Below are 17,746 nucleotides of genomic sequence, written 5' to 3'. Positions count from 1 at the left end.
CACCGGAAAGGAAGCGGCCGAATAAAAAGTTGAATTGGCACAAAATTTAAAAAACGCAGTCGACATGTGGACTGATAACTATGTGCAGCGGAACTTCCTAGGAGTAACCGTCCACGTTTTTAAAGACGCTAGACTGCACAGTCTGGTCCTGGGTCTTAAATCGACGGATTACCAGAGGACTACAGCGGATAATATTTCTCAAAAACTGAGGTCCCTCTTCGCCGACTTCAACGTAGACAGCATCGAAAAAGTAAAATTTTTAACTGATCGAGGATTAAATATAAAAAAGCTTTGGAAGGAAATACCCGATTGAACTGCAGCACCCATCTGTTTTCTAACGCATTGGAAAGCTCCTTCGGTTCAGCAACGGATTTGGCGGAGACATTGGACACGGGCAAGAAGGTGGTAAAATACTTCAAAAAATCCAATATGCAACACCATTTGCAAACCACCCTAAAAAACCCGTGCCCCACCCGATGGAACTCCCACTATACCATGCTAAAATCTATTGTTGACAACTGGGCGGAGGTCAAAAATATAATAAGTGAGACGCCAGCGGCGCCTGTCCTAAATGCTGATATAGCAGAATTAAAATCTTTAATGGCGTTGTTGTTTCAAGCAATCTTTAGTCCACCCTAATAACTATACATCCGAAACGCCATTAGACGAACTAGAAAGAGTGGCTCTAACCGAGGGCTTTGAACCAACTGATTGGTGGAATCAAAATAAAAATTCATACCCCCCACTTTCTCATGTTGCACTGAAAGTAGTGCCACCTGTGAGAGGGTGTTTTCTATGGCCGGTAATATTATGACCGACAAGAGGAATAGGCTTACACCAAAGTCTGTAGACAACATCATTTTTCTCCACTTCATCTTTAAATTCACGCGAAGCTTAAATATTTTAATTTCAATAAAGTCCTTTAATATGTAAGTTCAATGTTTTTTATTTTTTATATGTTATTAGAAATTAATATATATGTTCAAGTTATTTTAATAAAACCACCCTTTGTCTATTATTGTTTTATTAAATTTTTTTGTGTCTTTCTTTCCACTCATCTTTTTTTCATGGGTGCCTACGATTGACTTTCAAAAATTTTACAGAGTAAAGAAAAGGCAAGTACTCAAAATCATGGGTGTTTACACACACCCGAAATTTTTGACACAGTAACTACTCGTACCCGAAACTTTGTGCCCGAATGGCTGGCACTCGGGTGTATAAAACACCCGGTGTTTTTCGGGTGCACTCATTGAGTGAGTATATATAAAGTATATATATTCCTAATAAGGATCCCCTCCTGAGTCGATATAAGCATGTCCGTCTGTCTGTCTGTCCGTCTGTCGGTTTCTACGCAAACTAGTCTCTCAGTTTTAAAGCTATCGAGTTGAAACTTTGCACACATCCTTCTTTTGTTGCAGTCAGTATATAAGTCGGTACGGCCGGGATCGGTCGACTATATCATATAGCCGCCATATAACTGATTGATCGGTAATGCCATAACTGGACGTGGCTTCCAGCTGTGGGGGAACGAGAGCAGCAGCAACATAGACATGAACAAATTCAATATCTTGTATGGCCCCCTTATTATTAATAACCATTTTAAGTCGTAATCATAACGTGGGGGCAATTCCATATAAGCCAGGTCTGCACAATGCCAGACTTATGCTTTGGGTCATTTTTCTGGTAAAATCGATATCGAACTACCCAGGTTCTCACACTTTGTACCAAATTTTCCAAAAGGACGTCGAGGTACTGAGTCTTGTCCATGGATGATTCTATGAAATGCAGCTTTCCGACTCCCTCTCTGATAACACCACTGCCTCCTCTGTGTTTTACTGTCGCCTTAAGGTTTTTATTACGGAGATCTGTGTTTGGTTTACACCAGTCGTAGGTTGCTCATTTAGAGCCAAAAATATTAAATTTGGACTCATCTGCAAATATTACAGTGTTCCAAAATGTTGCGTCCTTGTTTAAATGGTCCTTGGCGAATTTCCATCGTGCCTTCTGATTTTTCGCACTAATGAAAGGCTTCTTTCGTGCAATTCGACCATTAAACCCTGGGTTGTGTAGAATTCGTTGGACGGTGTCAGGCCTCTACTTGGGCAGCAACTTTAGGTGCCGAGTTTTGGGTTTTCCCAGATTTTTCGGGAAATATTACGCTTGTCAGTTTCATTAAAAGTTTTATTTGGAGCTTTTTGACCCTTGTCATGTGTTTTGTTCTCGCGGACAAAACGGTAGATTATACTCTGCACTGTGGTTGTCGAAAATATATCAAAATATCGAAATATCGATATATTTGTGAAAAAAATAAATATTTTTTTTCACGATATTTTAATGCCGTAATATCGATTTATAAATATTTTTTTGAGATATTTTCAGATAATTTTTTTCGGTCACACTATTCATGTTCAATAGGAAACTACTGCGTATGCATATGACCACATGAGAGAATAAGAATGAGCGCAAGGGAGAACTAGAGCCAGATAAAATCTTCTGGCTGGTGCTTAATTTCAGCAACAGGTGGTTTTAGCAAAAAAAAATAAATTTTGTTGTGGAAAAAAGGTTCGAATTTGCGTTTGCGCAATTTTGCGCAAAAAGTTTTAAATTGGGTATTGTAGTACAGATGTATACTAATATTAGCTATATGGTCTCTCGTTGGAAGCGGATGAAAGGCTAAAAATATTCAAATCGAAAAAATTATTTTAAAACAAGAAAGGAAAGCTAACTTCGGGCGGAGCCGAAGTTTATATACCCTTGCAGTTGAGTCGCAGTACACTAGGTGGCGCCACGCATCTTATATTATTAGATATATAGCGGATCGTATATAGTTGACCGATCCTTATGAAATTTGGCATATCGAATTATTTTGTCCAAAGACTAATCCACTGAAACTCCCATCCTTCTATCTTGAAAAACAACCAAGTTATGGCATTTCCGATCAATCAGTTATATGGCAGCTATAGGATAAAGTTGGCCGATAGCTTTAAAACTGAGAGACTAGTTTGCGTAGAAACAGACAGCCGGTCAGACGGACAGACGGACATGTTTATATCGATCCTGATCAAGAATATATATTCTTTATAGGGTCGGAGATGTCTCCTTCACTGCGTTGCACACTTTTGACCAAAATTATAATACCCTCTGCAAGGGTATAATAACGTTTCAAAATTAACTTCAGACAAATTTTCAATCAAGTTTCCCTGAAATCAACGTTTAAAATGGTTTTTGAAAGATAACTTTTATCTGTGTTGCGTGCGACAGTCCTAGTTTTTTTTTTGAATGTTCTAAAAACAAAAAATCCAACATTTATACTTGCACCAATTATAGAACTTGTCAAGACCTATTAGATCCACTTTTGTAAAAATAAAAAACAGTCTTAGCACACGTCTCTTTTTAAGTGGGAATGCGTACGAATGTCGCGTTCGACATTAGAGACTTACCCATATGCCTTTACGATATTATGTTCGGACTACAATGAAGCGATATTATGTCTCATGAAGCGACAAGATGTCGCTTTGCTCCACTTACAATTTTAAATATCTGAACACTTTTATCTGATCACCATTCATTTGCTTAAACAACAAAGAAAGTTATTCGTTCAGTTATACGGCAGCTTTAGGATAAAAAATCGATATAAGTAATATATATGTATTTGTCCTACTTTCCACGGTGCCAGTGGTTGCGCCCATAGGCCAAAAATAAAAAAGTCATAACAAACAAAAATGTAGGAAAAGTAAACAAATCGCTTCTAAATTGTCCAAACTTCTTTGTGGCATACTAGGTTTGTCCAGAAAATGAACCGTTCTTTCTAAAAATAGAATTGAAGTTGAGTGCAGGTGTTCATTTTCATAGCGCAGCTTGCGCGCATCTCGAATTTTTCATAACAAAACCGAACTTTGAAGTGGTCAGATCATTTATTACGTATCCAAATTTAAAATATTTGTAATGGATTTTGAAGTTGAAGGTATTTTCTAAAATTTGAGATATTATAAAAAATCGTACTTGTTAAACTGTTTTTGTTATATTAATTTGAAAAAATACATGTTTTTTGTCTATATTTTGAACGTTTTTTTTATGTTTAGCTACAGTTTTAGTAGAGACCCCACAAAAATCCACAATTAAGTTGTATACCAATGTGTTCGCCTGGCTCTAAAGGTAATAAATGTGTAAATTTTTTTGCAGAAATTTGCAGATGTGCTTACAATCGTGAAAATTCCAACACCCTCTTAATTTTTTGGGTCAGTTTTGCACAACCAAAATTTTTTTTCCTTCGTGTGATTGTTGTTCTGTTGCTTTGTCTTCGTCTGTTGAGTTAGTTTTTATGAATAGTTTTTCATTTATTAATAGTTTTGATTTAATTTTTGTTTATTTCATTGCTTTAAACTTTAATAGGTTCTTCTTATAAGTGTGTATTCTCACGTTTATATGTTTTTAATGCATGGTGCAGTGAAGAGGGTAGCGCCATTGAAAGGCAAACAAAATTGATTGAAGATATATAAGCAAATATAATTAAAAACAGCTATATTGTTGATAAGAGTGAAGTGTCAAAGCGAATTGAATACGTTTGTAAAAGGATAGTAACGTTTTGGGTGAATTACAAACGCATGAAATCGTCAATTCTCCAATTTCAATCTGATTGGTTGAATGAAAAGGAATCAATTCCGATAAGATGCGCCCAATTAACATCAAAAAATCCTGACCGTGGACGACCCAAAGCCGATTTTAATGAAGTTTCTGACCGGACAACACGACGTAAAATTGCTGAAATGTCAAAAACTGACGAGTCTATTGCTTCCATATTACGCTCATGTAATTCCTCTCAACCAACGCTCACTGAATTTAATGTTGATGAAGTCTTATCACTCTTTCTTGATACAAATATACAGTGAATCACATTAATATTCGGTTTTTTACTTTCTCAATTTCAAATGAAAAGAAAGAGATTAAAAAAAAGACTTAAACAAAAATTTTAAATAGCAAAGTAAAGCTTTTTTTATTACCTATTCATAGAAATAACATAACACAGGAATTTATTTTAAATTAAAAATAAAATTAAACAAAAACGAAAAACAACTCAAAATTTGCGTTACTTTAATATTCGGTATTTCCTTATAGACCTAAAAAAAAACTATTTTATCTTAAAATTAAATTTATCTTAATATTTAGTGTGATACCCATTATTTTTTATGGTATCGCTTAATCGTTTTGGCATATTTCGAATAATTTTTTTTGTGTATTCGCCGCCAATTTTGACCCATTCTTCCTGAAGCCGTTGTTTCAATTCCGATATTGAAGATATCGGCGTTTGGTGTACACGGCGGTCCAATTCACTCCACAAATTTTCTATGGGATTGAGATCAGGTGATTGGGGCGGCGTTTCCATGACCTTTGGGCAGTTGTAAAGCAACCAGGACTTCACTTTATGCGCCTTGTGCTTTGGGTCATTGTCCTGATATAATTTAAATGAGTTCGCAATGCCCATTTTCTCCGCCGACTGCTTCAAATTTTCTTTCAAAATTTTTAAGTATTGATCTTGGTTCATTATCCCATCAATAAATACTAAATTTCCCACTCCTTTTGTGGAAATGCAGCCCCAAATCATCACACTTCCCCCGCCGTGTTTAACTGTTGGCCTAAGGTTATTTTTTTTCAGCTCAGTGTTTGGTTTCCGCCATACCATTTGCTTGCCGTCGCTCCCGAAAAGATTACATTTACTTTCGTCAAGGAAAATGACATCGTCCCACCAGCTTTCGTCCTTTTTGGAGTACTCCTGGGCAAAGTTTTTTCGCAACTTTCGGTTGCGCTCCGATAGCAAAGGTTTTTTACGGGCGATTCTACCGTTGTACCCCTGTTTTTTTATGGTACGCCGAATAGTTTGCGCCGAAACTTCCTTTCCATGATCGGCAAAGAGTTCAGCCGACAATTCAGGAGCACTAAGTCGAGGATTTTTTTTTATTTTTCTGACTATTTCGGCTTCTTCTCGATCAGTCAATTTTTTCGGCTGTCCTTTTTGCTTTATTAAAGCCACTCTTCCCTCATTTTTGAAGCGTCGGACGATGTCACCGACTGTGTTGGGCTTCATGTCAAGCATTTCGGCTGTTTCCTTGTAGGTCTTGCCCTCTAAGTGAAGTTTGAGGACAAGATTTCGCTGCTCCAATGATGCATTTTTACCCTTGCGGCCCATCTCGAAAATCGGTGCTCGTAGTAGCTTTTTTTTGGCTTGTTTGTAGGAAATGAATACCAGTCATATGTGTGCAATTCGGGGAAACCCATTTTTGGCGGATCTGAAGTTGCCACATTGTTTTAACGTAATACTTATAAAAATACCGAATATTAAAGTAAAGCCATTTTCAAGCTTTTTTTTTGTTTCGTTGTGATTCTTCTTTTAATTTTTAATAAAGTGCTAACATATATATACCTACGTAAAGACAATATTTCAAAGTTTAAAATACCATTTTTAAAATTTCGTGATTTCTTAGTATAATACATTTTATTCGCGTTTAAAGTTGCAAAAAAAAAAAACCGAATATTAATGTGATACACTGTAAGTAAACATCAATATTTGCTTATTCACAGTTTTGTTAATGGTAAGACTTCCTTCAACTTACTACCAAGTTACGAAAAACTTCTGGCGGCCAAAGCATCATCTTATCCCGAAAATATCAGTGTCAGCGAATCCCAAGCAGAAGTTGAACTGCAAAGCTTGTTGGATCACACGGCGTTACGAATTGTAAAACCTCAAGCTGATGTCCTTGAGTCCATTAGTGATGAAAGCGTGGCCGACTTGATTTTAATTGGGAAGTGGGGATTTGACGGCAGTTCTGGTTTTTCCGAATGTAAACAGGAAAGTAACAGTAACATTGATGATTCGAGTTTGTTTGTGACTTCGTATGTACCACTGCAATTAATTACTCAAAATAACGATCCTAAGAAACACAAAGTAATTTGGAAAAATCCTCGACCGTCACCAACACGTTACTGCAGACCAATAAGGTACCAATTCCAGAAAGAAACAACCCAATTAACTATAGATGAAGCTAAATACTTTAAAGACAAAATTTCTGCGCTGGAGCCATATACATGTAAAGTATTTACCAAATCTATTACAATTTCACATCGTTTGCAATTAACAATGATTGACGGAAAAGTCTGTAGTGCTTTAAGTGAAACATCTACTTGTAAATGTTACATATGTGACGCAAAGCCAAGCGAAATGAATGATTTCGAAAAATATTCACAAAGAATTGCACTCGTATATTCGGTTTTTTGACTATTTCTTGCATTTGGCATATAGATTGCATTTAAAAACTTGGCGAATATGTACCCCAGGAGATAAAAAATTATTTATGAATTGGAAAACTCAAATTCAAGCAGACTTCCGCGCCAAAATGGGAGTACATGTCGACCAACCAAGGAGTGGAGGTAGTGAATCTTCTAATGATGGTAATATGGCAGGAACATTTTTTAGCGATACGAAAATGTCGGCTGTTATCACAGGATTGGATGAAAATGTTTTAATTAGGTGTGCAACTTTACTGCAAAGCATGGCATCTGGATATAAAATCAATTCTGAAAAATTTGGATGATTTGCACTTGACACCGCCAAAATGCTTATTAAATTGTATCCATGGTATTACCTTCCACCATCTGTTTACAAAGTTCTAGTCCACGGTTCTGAAATTATAAGCTATGCCCTTGTTTCGATAGAGTTGTCGGAATAAGCTTCCGGATCTAGAAAAAAGGATATAAAAAAATTTCTGGAGTTCCGCACTACAAAAATATCTCGAGTAGACACAAATAGGGATTTATAAAATAGATTGCTGTTAACCTCAGACTAGGGATGTGAAAAATTTATCAAAATATCAATATATCGATATTTTTTGAATAAAAATAAATATTTATATCGTGATAATTTTTTACGCGATTTATCGAATATCGTTATTTTTTTCAAATATATTTTTGATATCCACTAATTGGTCACACTGAGCTAAAACACGAGACGAACTACACGTATGAAAATGAGCGCGAAGGATTTTTATGGAGAAATAAAAGACAATTCTGCAAAATGCAATATTTGCAGTAAACTAATAAAAACAAGTGGTAACACATCAAACTTGATGTCCCATTTGAGAAACAAGCACCAAGCTGCTTATCTACAATGTGTAAAGGTAAGTGCAAATTGTGTTAAACGTGTTAGACGCCAATTTTTCATGTGTGTGTTGGTGTGTGCGTTGAGTTTCGCGCGAAATTTTGTGTTAGTGACTTATTTGTTAATTTACTTGTAATTTAACTGATTTAGTACGAGGGAGACAGTATAATTAATAGTTATATTATACTATTATGCTGTATATTCTATTTCAAGCTAATTATTGCAGTGGCACTCGTGTTTTTTTAAGAATATCTATATTTCAAAAATATCAAAAATACTCGATATATCGATATTTTTTCGTGATATTTAAAAAAATCACGATGATATTTTTCAAAAGTGCAAATATTATTGATACGATATTTTTGAAATATCATGCAACCCTACCTCAGACCCATTTATAAGTGGGCAAAGAAATTTACAATGCACAAAAAAAAACAAAATTATTAAGCGGTGTGCATTTGTTGCTCGATGAATAAAATAAGTGTCATATGTGAATTTTTGATTGTTTTACTTTTGGGGATTACGATTTAACCAACGTTTGTATTAAGAGGTAAAATTTAGTCTTGTTAAAAAATATTAAATTATTATATTAAAAATTATTTTAGAAAAAGTCGTGCCATCCTCTTGTATGAGAGCGATACGATACGATTTTTTCACAGTGTTTTTAGAATATTTTTATAGATTTTTGGACAAAATTTCATTGCGATATCACCACTAGAAATATTTTGGGCCGCGGCTCCGCGGCCGCGCGACAAGCCCAACCCATGTGATGCTGGTGCGTGAGGTCCGTTGACGAGTTAGCAAAAGTTTTGAGATGAAAAGAGATGACGACAGAGGCTCAACTTGAGAGAGCAGGGTTGAGAATAATGATCGATGAGAGAAAATGTGGTAGTGTAGTGGAGTAATGGTAACGGACGTTATAATTTTCTGTCCACTCGAAGAAATTTAATATCCAAAGCTCGTTACATTTATCAGGACAGGATCTTTTCGCAACCACGTACTCCGAGCGAAATAAAATACTATACATTTAATTGGGGCCAGCGAAAAGATTGAGAATTGTAATCTTTCATCCCGTTTAACACGGTCAATGATCGCGCTAAAAGTGAAATTTCAGATAACAAATTTTTAAATGATGGAGGGAAAAGTCCGCCGACTTGGTGAGTTTGATGAAATAGAAATCATCAATTTTATTGAGGTGGTTGAAATTCGGCAAGAAATTTAGGACTTGCTACACAAGAAAACTCAAACAGAGAATATCTTTTTTCATTGATCTTCTATAGACCTGCTTCGGCTCTCGTCAAAGTTAAAGCAATAGCAAAACGAAACATTGCGGAAGTAGCATAGCTCTTCAAACGATGGTTCCCGGCTAGTGGTGCAAGTTCGAGTGAAAAACATCGATGTCGATGTGCGTTGATGTATCTAAAACCGAACATCGATGTATCGCTTAACATTGGTAATAAATGTGGACGCGGCCTGCAAAACTTTTTTACCAATGCCCGGGCCCGGCTCGTCCCGGCACGAAACTTATTTACACATAAAAGAAAATTTAAGACATGTAATTTATATATGCATATATTATATATACATAAGTGCATATTAATTTAGGTATATTGAATATTATCATGTATTTAATGGAAAAACGAACTAAGTCATAATTTTATTAAATGATATAATTTTTCCTTAATTTGTGTTTCTTAGCGTAGTGCGTTTTTCATTTAAAACATGGCCCGATGTTGAAAAAAGCCTTTCGCTCGTAGACAAACTAGCTGGAACAGACGCTAAAAAACATCGATACTCAATGCATTTTTTGATACTCGATGTTTTCTGCATCCCGGCACAATATGACTGAGTGATTTCTCTTCATATTTATCAGAATATTATTTTTTAGACTGATGGAATAACTTTTAGTTTGATGTTATAGGTGAGTAAGCAAACAAGGAGACATTTCAAACAACGCTATATTTTAATTTGGGATTTTAACATGTTTAATAACTAAACAAGAAAAGAAAGCTAACTTAGGGCGGAACCGAAGTGTATATACTAGACTTGTACATGAATGCATCCAAACGACAGACTTATTCTAAAAGTGGGCACACTATTTTTTGTGTACAGTATATTTGGGTGAATAGGGTAGTATTGTCTGTTTTAATTGACTGTTAATGTGGACAGCAAAATTGGTGTGCAGTAGTCAACGCACTGTACAATGTTTTGGTGTGCAGTTGACTTACTGCCCCGCAGTACCAAGCCCCCACGATTCACCCTGGATCCCCCCGGATCACCCCGGAACCCAACCGGAAAGCTAGAACAAGCGGCCCGGAATTTTGTACTGAAATTTTTGAAAATGTCCTCTCGGCCCGGAATTCGATTTCAGGCATGAATCAGGTCAGAATCCGCCCGGATTTCGAATCCGGATTCCGGCTTGAAAATTGTCTCGAAATCACCCCTGATTCAGACCTGAATTTCAGAGCGGAATCAGCCCCGAAAAGAAAGCATGAATCAGCCATGAAAAAGAAGCCTGAATCGGACATGAAAAATATCGATGAATCAGCCATGAAAATGATGGATGAACCCGACCTGAAAAATATGGATGAATCCGACCTGAAAAAGGCGGATGAATCCGACCCGAAATATATAGATGAATCCGACCTGATATATAACCCTGAATCATCCATGAAAAACATGGATGAATCCGACCTGATTCCCATTCCCAATAAAAATAACAATGTTATATACCCTTTATGATATAATTTTAGTATTATTCTTTGTTTTTATATTTTTTTTTACTATATATATTTTTAATGCATGATAACGCTAGCCCAACTGCTTTTTCAGGCGGTTGTGTATCTTCCAGCAACTCGATGGCCTCTATAAAAACAAATAAATTTAATATTATTAAATAAATTATTTTGAATACATACTGATTACTGTGTTAAAAATATTCGGAAACGCCCTGAATGATTTTTTTTTCATTTACTCCGTCAATGTTAAAGTCCACCAAAATCTGTTTGGAAAAAATTAGTTTTAAGCTATTGGACAATTTGTTCCTGCCCAATAATGACTTTATTGCTTGAATCTATAAGATTTGAAAACAGAATAAATAAAAAACAGGAAAGTAAAGCTAACTTCGGATGAAGCCGAATTTGATTTTCCTTGCAGATAGTTTTGACCAAAATTATAATACCCTCTGCATGGGTATAAAAACAAAAATGATGAGTTTTCATTAAAAGGAAAATTTCTTTCTTACATAGGCATCTACGTTTCCTTCCTTAATCGCCCGTTCCAAATTGAAGAGTTCCAGGTCCCCTTTCCTTTTTGAGTAAAACCCCAACGAGAGCTGTCAATTTCGCCACTTGCTCTGTATTGGACTTTAATTGTTCGGTAAGCTTTTTATTGCTCTCCTCCAACGAGCAGCGCAAAAGGCTCACCTCTGCCTTGAGGTTTGCTACTTCATCGCCCTTATCCTCTTTTGGTGCCGCTACTTTCTCTCCCAATAATTATATTGCGTGGGGTAAAATAAATTAAACAAAATGAAAGGAAAGCTAACTTCGGGCGGATCCGAAGTTTATATACCCTTGCAGTTATTAACTATATATATATCGGATCGTATATAGTTGGCCTATCTTTACTGCGATCTTTCATTGCGATGCACATTTTTGACCAAAATTATAATACCCTCTTCAAGGGTATAATTAAACATAAATATTCTTAAGTTATTATTTTATATTTGTTTACCGTCCATGTTGAAAACAACTTTCCTCAATTTTTTTGGGGGTTGGTCCGACATTCTAAAAAAAAAAAAAGGTTTTTTTTTTATGTTTTGTAATTAAATTGATCTGTATTGATATTTTGTTGCCTGTGGTCTTTCATGGTGTCGATTGTGTGAGGTGATTCCTTATGGTAACCTGCTAATTATTTCTTAATTTATTTATTTGATGAGTTTTGATTTATTTATTTTTTTTTTGAATACGCAAATGTTTTTATTTTTTTTTTGGCCTTCGAACCATGGTAGGTGAATCTTCCTAGATACCCAAAGCGCCGTCGCTAAGGGCATGTCCGATTCGTATTAGTAAATACGCCTACGGACTAAACACCTCCGTATTCAAAAGTATAAAAAAAACTGAATGCTAAATAAAACCTATGAATAGTGCAAATATGGTGCTAGAACCAATTCGCCCTTATATGGCATCGCTACAGCTTTTCTTTGAAAATTTGAAACATTAAATCTTTCCTCTTTTGCTCTCTTTTTCATTTTAAATTTTCTTTAAAATGAAAATTGCTTCTGTATCTTCTTCAAATCCATCTACCTCAATCGGGATGTTATCTAAAAGAAAACAAAACCAATCTGGCCTTTTATTCCTAAGTGTGCATGCCTTTAATTTCAACAAATGACCTATAAGCTTTATATCCTCATCTTCCACACAGATTTTTCTATCCTCAACTACCTTCCTATAAATTTGCGGTAAAATATCTGTTGGCTTTCGGACAAATTTTTTTAAAGTTTGCAAATAATTTTCAAAAGAATAAGACGATCCTAAAACGGAAAATTAGCAACAAACAGATCCAGCATACGTTGAGCCGTTTCCAAGTTGGAATCTCGCTGGACGTGAGATGAAAGCATCCTATATGAACAGTGCAACAAAAAGAATAAATAATACTGGTCATCATTAACTGTATCTTTAAGAGATACAATGCCAATGTACTAAAGAAATTTCCGAAATTCTGTGGCTTTCCAATGTGTCAATTCATCCAACGTTCTCGGCTTGCGTACAAATTCTTCTGGAACATGACTGTGCATTGATTGTTGAACTTCTGATATTTTTATACCCTTGCAGAGGGTATTATAATTTTGGTCAAAAGTGTGCAACGCAGTGAAGGAGACATCTCCGACCCTATAAAGTATATATATTCTTGATCAGGATCACCTCCTGAGTCGATATGAGCATGTCCGTCTGTCCGTCTGTCTGTCTGTCTGTCTGTCGGTTTCTACGCAAACTAGTCTCTCAGTTTTGGAGCTATCGAGTTGAAACTTTGCACACACCCTTCTTTCCTTTGCAGGTAGTATATAAGTCGGAACGGCCGGGATCGGTCGACTATATCCTATAGCTGCCATATAACTGATTGATCGGAAATGCCATAACTTCGTTGTTTTTTAAGATAGAGGGTTGGGACTTTCCACACATGTTATATTTGACCAACATATATTATGTACGAAATTTCATAAGGATCGGCCGACTATATCCTATAGCTGTCATAGAACGATCGGAATTGGCATAACTTTGGTGTTTTTTAAGTTAGAAAGATGGGACTTGGTACAGATTCTATTTTGGACAAAATAATCTGATTTGCCAAATTTCATAAGGATCGGCCGACTATATACGATCTTCTATATATGTAATAATATAAGATGCGTGGCGCCACCTAGCGGACTGCGACTGAACTGCAAGGGTATATCAACTTCGGCTCCGCCCGAAGTTAGCTTTCCTTTCTTGTTTATTATTGTTATAGACACCGAAAGGAATGTTTTTAGAAAAATGGGCGTGGCTCAACCCTGATGAAATATTAATTAATAACTTTTTAACTAAGACATTTTTAAATGGTTTTTTTATTATTGTTATGGAATACATTAGAAATAGTTTATGAAAAAATGGGCGTGGTTCCGCCCTCCCTTTCCGAGAAAAAAAGTTTAATTCATAAACAAAAGTTGAAAAGGTGATAGGCAAAATTATTCAAACAAATACAATTAAAACGATTATTGCTATCTGAAAAAATTAGATATTATCTTCATTTTCAAGATATTCGTCAGATATAAAACCTAAAACGTCAATTTCTTTGCAATTCTTTGCATCCTCTCTAATTGCGCACTACTGCTCCTTTGTTAAGCCTTGATCCAATAAGATTGCTAATGCCTCGTCCTTTGATGCTCGAATAGGTCGTTTTATTGGGTTTGTTAAAATCTGCCTAATATCTCTTGCCATTTCGGGACTATTCGAAAGTATGTTAAGGACCACAGCAAGATCTATGAGTCCCTGAGATCGAGCAGCTTTACTCGCTGTTTTAATTAGCAAGGGTACGTTGCTACCGTGAGCTTTCGATAAGGCTGCTGCTTCTTCCCCTTTAGTCGGATAAGACAATTTTGGGCGTCCAATTCGTCGTTTCACAATTTCACTTGATTCACCGCAATTAATTTTTATTGTGCTTTGCAGCCAATTCTTATGTTTTTTTTCAAAATATTTTTGAAGTGAAACTTCTTTAGGCGCGTAATGGATTTTCGGGGACGGAGTAAAACCGAGTCAGGATCGACACGAAAATGCGAGTACCCCACCCCCCTCACCGTTCACTGTCCCTCTCTCACCATATGCGCTTGTTGAGGTGGGAGAGCCGCTCACGAACGTTGTCTCTCTTCTCTTCTTTCCTCTCTCTTCTTTCCTCACCAGCGAACTGCGCCACGCCAAGCATTAGCTGCTTGGTTAGTATACTGCGTCGAGAGTGTAATACGAGTGAAATACGTAATTGATTGTGGTTCATACGGTTTGGTACAGAATTTCAGTGTTAAAAATGAGTAGTGACGAGATAGACGTGATGAACACATCAGTGGCACAAGAGCAAATATCCCCTGAGAATCACCAAAGAAGAGGAGAGTCTGATTCACACAGTGATGACAATAACATAAGGTAAATATGACCTATAAGAGTTGATAAATATTTCACAATATAGTAGTATTGTTGGAATACGATTGTTTAACATATTGGCGAGATTATACTAACAGTGAAATATGATGTAGGAATGTCGTTAGAATCAAAGCAATGGACAACATGCGGAACAGACAGCGGAAAAAAGAATTAAAGCCTCCCAAACCTCAAGCTAAAACGGCAGCAGAACGTTGTAAAGCATACAGAGACCGTCAAAAACTTCGGCAATCTGCGGTAGCTGAAGCTATAACACCTGCTCCAGTTCCATCAAAAAAACCGAAAATCGTTCCAAATTCTACGTGTACTGCGAATTTATTGAGTCCCAATGATGGTCCAGAATACGTCCTACATGCAGCACAAATACATAACCAACATAACCAACAGAATGTACACGATGACTATGAACTCCCGAATAGAGAATCAATGAGTGATGTTGATTCCGACATGGATATTGGAGAGCATTTCGATGGGCCACCGATAGAATTTGATAATGACTTTGTGCCTCCCTATAGTGGCTATGTGAACCACAAATTTGCACATAAACAATTTCAAAAAATGTTTGTGGAAAATCCTTTCGGCTATGCTTGCAGCGTTTGCGATCGGCTTTGGTTCGAAAAGGATTTAAAAAAGGCGACATCCGCTGATGAAACGATGCTTAAAAAAATAACGGTATGTTTAAAGCATAATGTGGATGTTATCATAATTTTCTTAATGTCGTAACTCTTATCAATGTTTGAAATTAATAGTTAACATATTTTCCAGGCTCTTGCGAACATTGCTGATGCAAAACTATGTACTACATGCAAAAGGAGTATGCAGAATAAGAAAATTCCAACGCTAGCGACCTTCAATGGCTTCAAATATCCGGAAAGACCAGCCTATTTGCCTCAACTCAACCTCATTGCTGAAAGATTAATTTCGCCTAGACTACCATTCATGCAAATACGGCGAATAAGACACGTTAACGGTCAGTTCTGCATAAGTGGCCAGATCATCAATGTTCCTGTCTCGGTAGATAATATGGTGAGCGTTTTGCCAAGACATGTGGATGACGATTTTTGCATCAACGTACACATTAAAAAGAAATTAATCCATAAGTCGAGTTATTTGCAAGGGTTGGTGAAAAAAGAATTTAAGTGCTCACGTATATATCTCGCACTTTAGTTACCATAACCCAATTATCACGACATTAGGAAATGATATTCATGAAATTGACAATGAAAATGGCACATGATTGGTAAATTGTCATTGTAATTTCTTTGTAATTTTTAAGTGTAATATTGTTATTTATGTAATATTGTATACTTGTGAATAAATTGAAAATTTTTGGAACTACACATTAATCGAACGTCTTTCATCTAAAAGAAAATATTAGAAAGAGCAAATTCATGCTTCGTCGTAGAATTATTTAACCTCTAATTTTCAAACTAACCTAAGAGAGAAAATAGAGATGATGAAATGAAAATAGAGAGAGAGGAATACTAGAAGTTTCACTTCTGTCTTGCGTAGGCTTGACACACCCTTTTATTTATTTCTGTTGCATTTTTTCCAATTTGCACTTAAATTTAAGCAAAATGCTTTAAAACGTCAATTTTTTCATTTAATTTGCTCCACAAAAAGTCAAGAACTAATTCTTTTTGTCTGGAATCGTCCGTTTCCGTGCGCCATACTTCAAAGAGCTCAGCGTTCGAAAACTCGAAGTTACCTGCCAAAAAACGAAAGTACGCAGATTGTGCGGATTTGTGCACATTAAGACAAATTGCGTCTTATTCAGAAGCAATAGCTCTACAACTTGCACTTAGACGCACACCAATACACAGACAAATATTTTTTGTAAACCTAAGTAAAGTTAAATGTTTTTGCAAAAGAATTATCTTTGAGAACACTTAGAAAAATCGCTAAAGATAAGTAAAACACAGACAAATCGATATATTAGTACACACAACACATAATACAAACCATTGCGATTGGTGTCCATTAAAAATTTAATTAATAACTTGTTACCCTTTCGAGTTTCACACTTTCAAAGTTACCAACAAATAATGCGAATTTGCAAGCACGTGCTTTTTGTCTGAAACAGCTGACATTAACAGTGAATTGCCTTAACAGTGCAGAAAATGCTCTTTCCGATGCTGCACTGCTCGCGGGAGCGGCTGGTATCTTGCAGCTAATATGATAAAGCAGAGGAAAACGGTCTTTATTTATTGACCCCCACTGCAGAACATCAAAATCTTGACTGTACGCTTTATTAACATTTTTATGTGTTTGAAGTTCATCCTGAATGTATGAGAAAATGTTGGTGCTATGAATGGGTTCTGAATAATCTGTTAATATGTTATCGATTTCTTGTGTAGGTTTAATTAATTTTTCAATGTCATCATTTTGGCTATTTATATGAATATTAACCATCATTTCTTCTACGTCTTTAAAAGTTTGTACCTTTTCTAATTCTGAGAATTTAGTAAATTTATTAGTGGGCGGAAACAAAAACAGGGCAATGTTGTGATATTTTTTAAAATTTTCTATAACTATTGAATCTAAGTACTCTAAAAGCGTTAGTTTACATTTTTTAACTATTTCTATATCATTTTCATTTGGTAAGGATATTTTTTTAAAGTTATTTATGTGTGGAACAGTCAAGTGCAATGTTGGATAATTACTACCCTCTAGCTTTTTGGAGCAACATTCAAAAGGTGCTAGAAGGTTGACTATTCCGTTAATATTAATTAAATTTATATCCGTGATTCTTGAAATTTCATGTTTATCAGACAAAATCTGCGAAATTTCCATCCAATTTAGCTCAACCGACTTTAAGAGGTTAAATATAGTATTCCAACGAGTTGGCATTAGCTTTTAAGGGTGCTTGTTAAGTTCCAGTTTTGTCCAGATTTTTTAAAATACTTAACAA

The 17,746-nt window shown here is 35.8% G+C and overlaps 1 protein-coding gene, 1 long non-coding RNA gene and 1 pseudogene across 2 annotated transcripts; 1 reads left to right on the top strand and 2 right to left on the bottom strand.

Moving 5' to 3' along the window:
- Positions 1 to 1,442: 1,442 nt before the first annotated feature.
- LOC123257679 lies at positions 1,443 to 6,184 on the bottom strand (annotated as a pseudogene).
- Positions 6,185 to 10,879: 4,695 nt separating this feature from the next.
- LOC123257589 lies at positions 10,880 to 11,809 on the bottom strand. The gene is made up of 3 exons (XR_006507723.1): positions 11,394 to 11,809; positions 11,068 to 11,222; positions 10,880 to 11,014 (listed from the first exon to the last, which is right to left on the bottom strand). It is a non-coding gene; the product is annotated as an uncharacterized LOC123257589 (long non-coding RNA).
- A 2,556-nt stretch (positions 11,810 to 14,365) lies between these two features.
- On the top strand, positions 14,366 to 16,292 carry LOC26515274. The gene is made up of 3 exons (XM_014904881.3): positions 14,366 to 14,820; positions 14,931 to 15,507; positions 15,601 to 16,292. Exons 1-3 carry the CDS (start codon positions 14,705 to 14,707, stop codon positions 16,000 to 16,002), a joined length of 1,095 nt encoding a protein of 364 aa, XP_014760367.1. The 5' UTR covers positions 14,366 to 14,704; the 3' UTR covers positions 16,003 to 16,292.
- Positions 16,293 to 17,746: the final 1,454 nt, after the last annotated feature.

Source organism: Drosophila ananassae, chromosome XR (genome assembly GCF_017639315.1).
Source record: "Drosophila ananassae strain 14024-0371.13 chromosome XR, ASM1763931v2, whole genome shotgun sequence".
NCBI lineage: Eukaryota > Metazoa > Arthropoda > Insecta > Diptera > Drosophilidae > Drosophila > Drosophila ananassae.
Note: the sequence above shows the minus strand (reverse complement) of the source record. Positions and strands in the feature narration are given on the sequence as shown.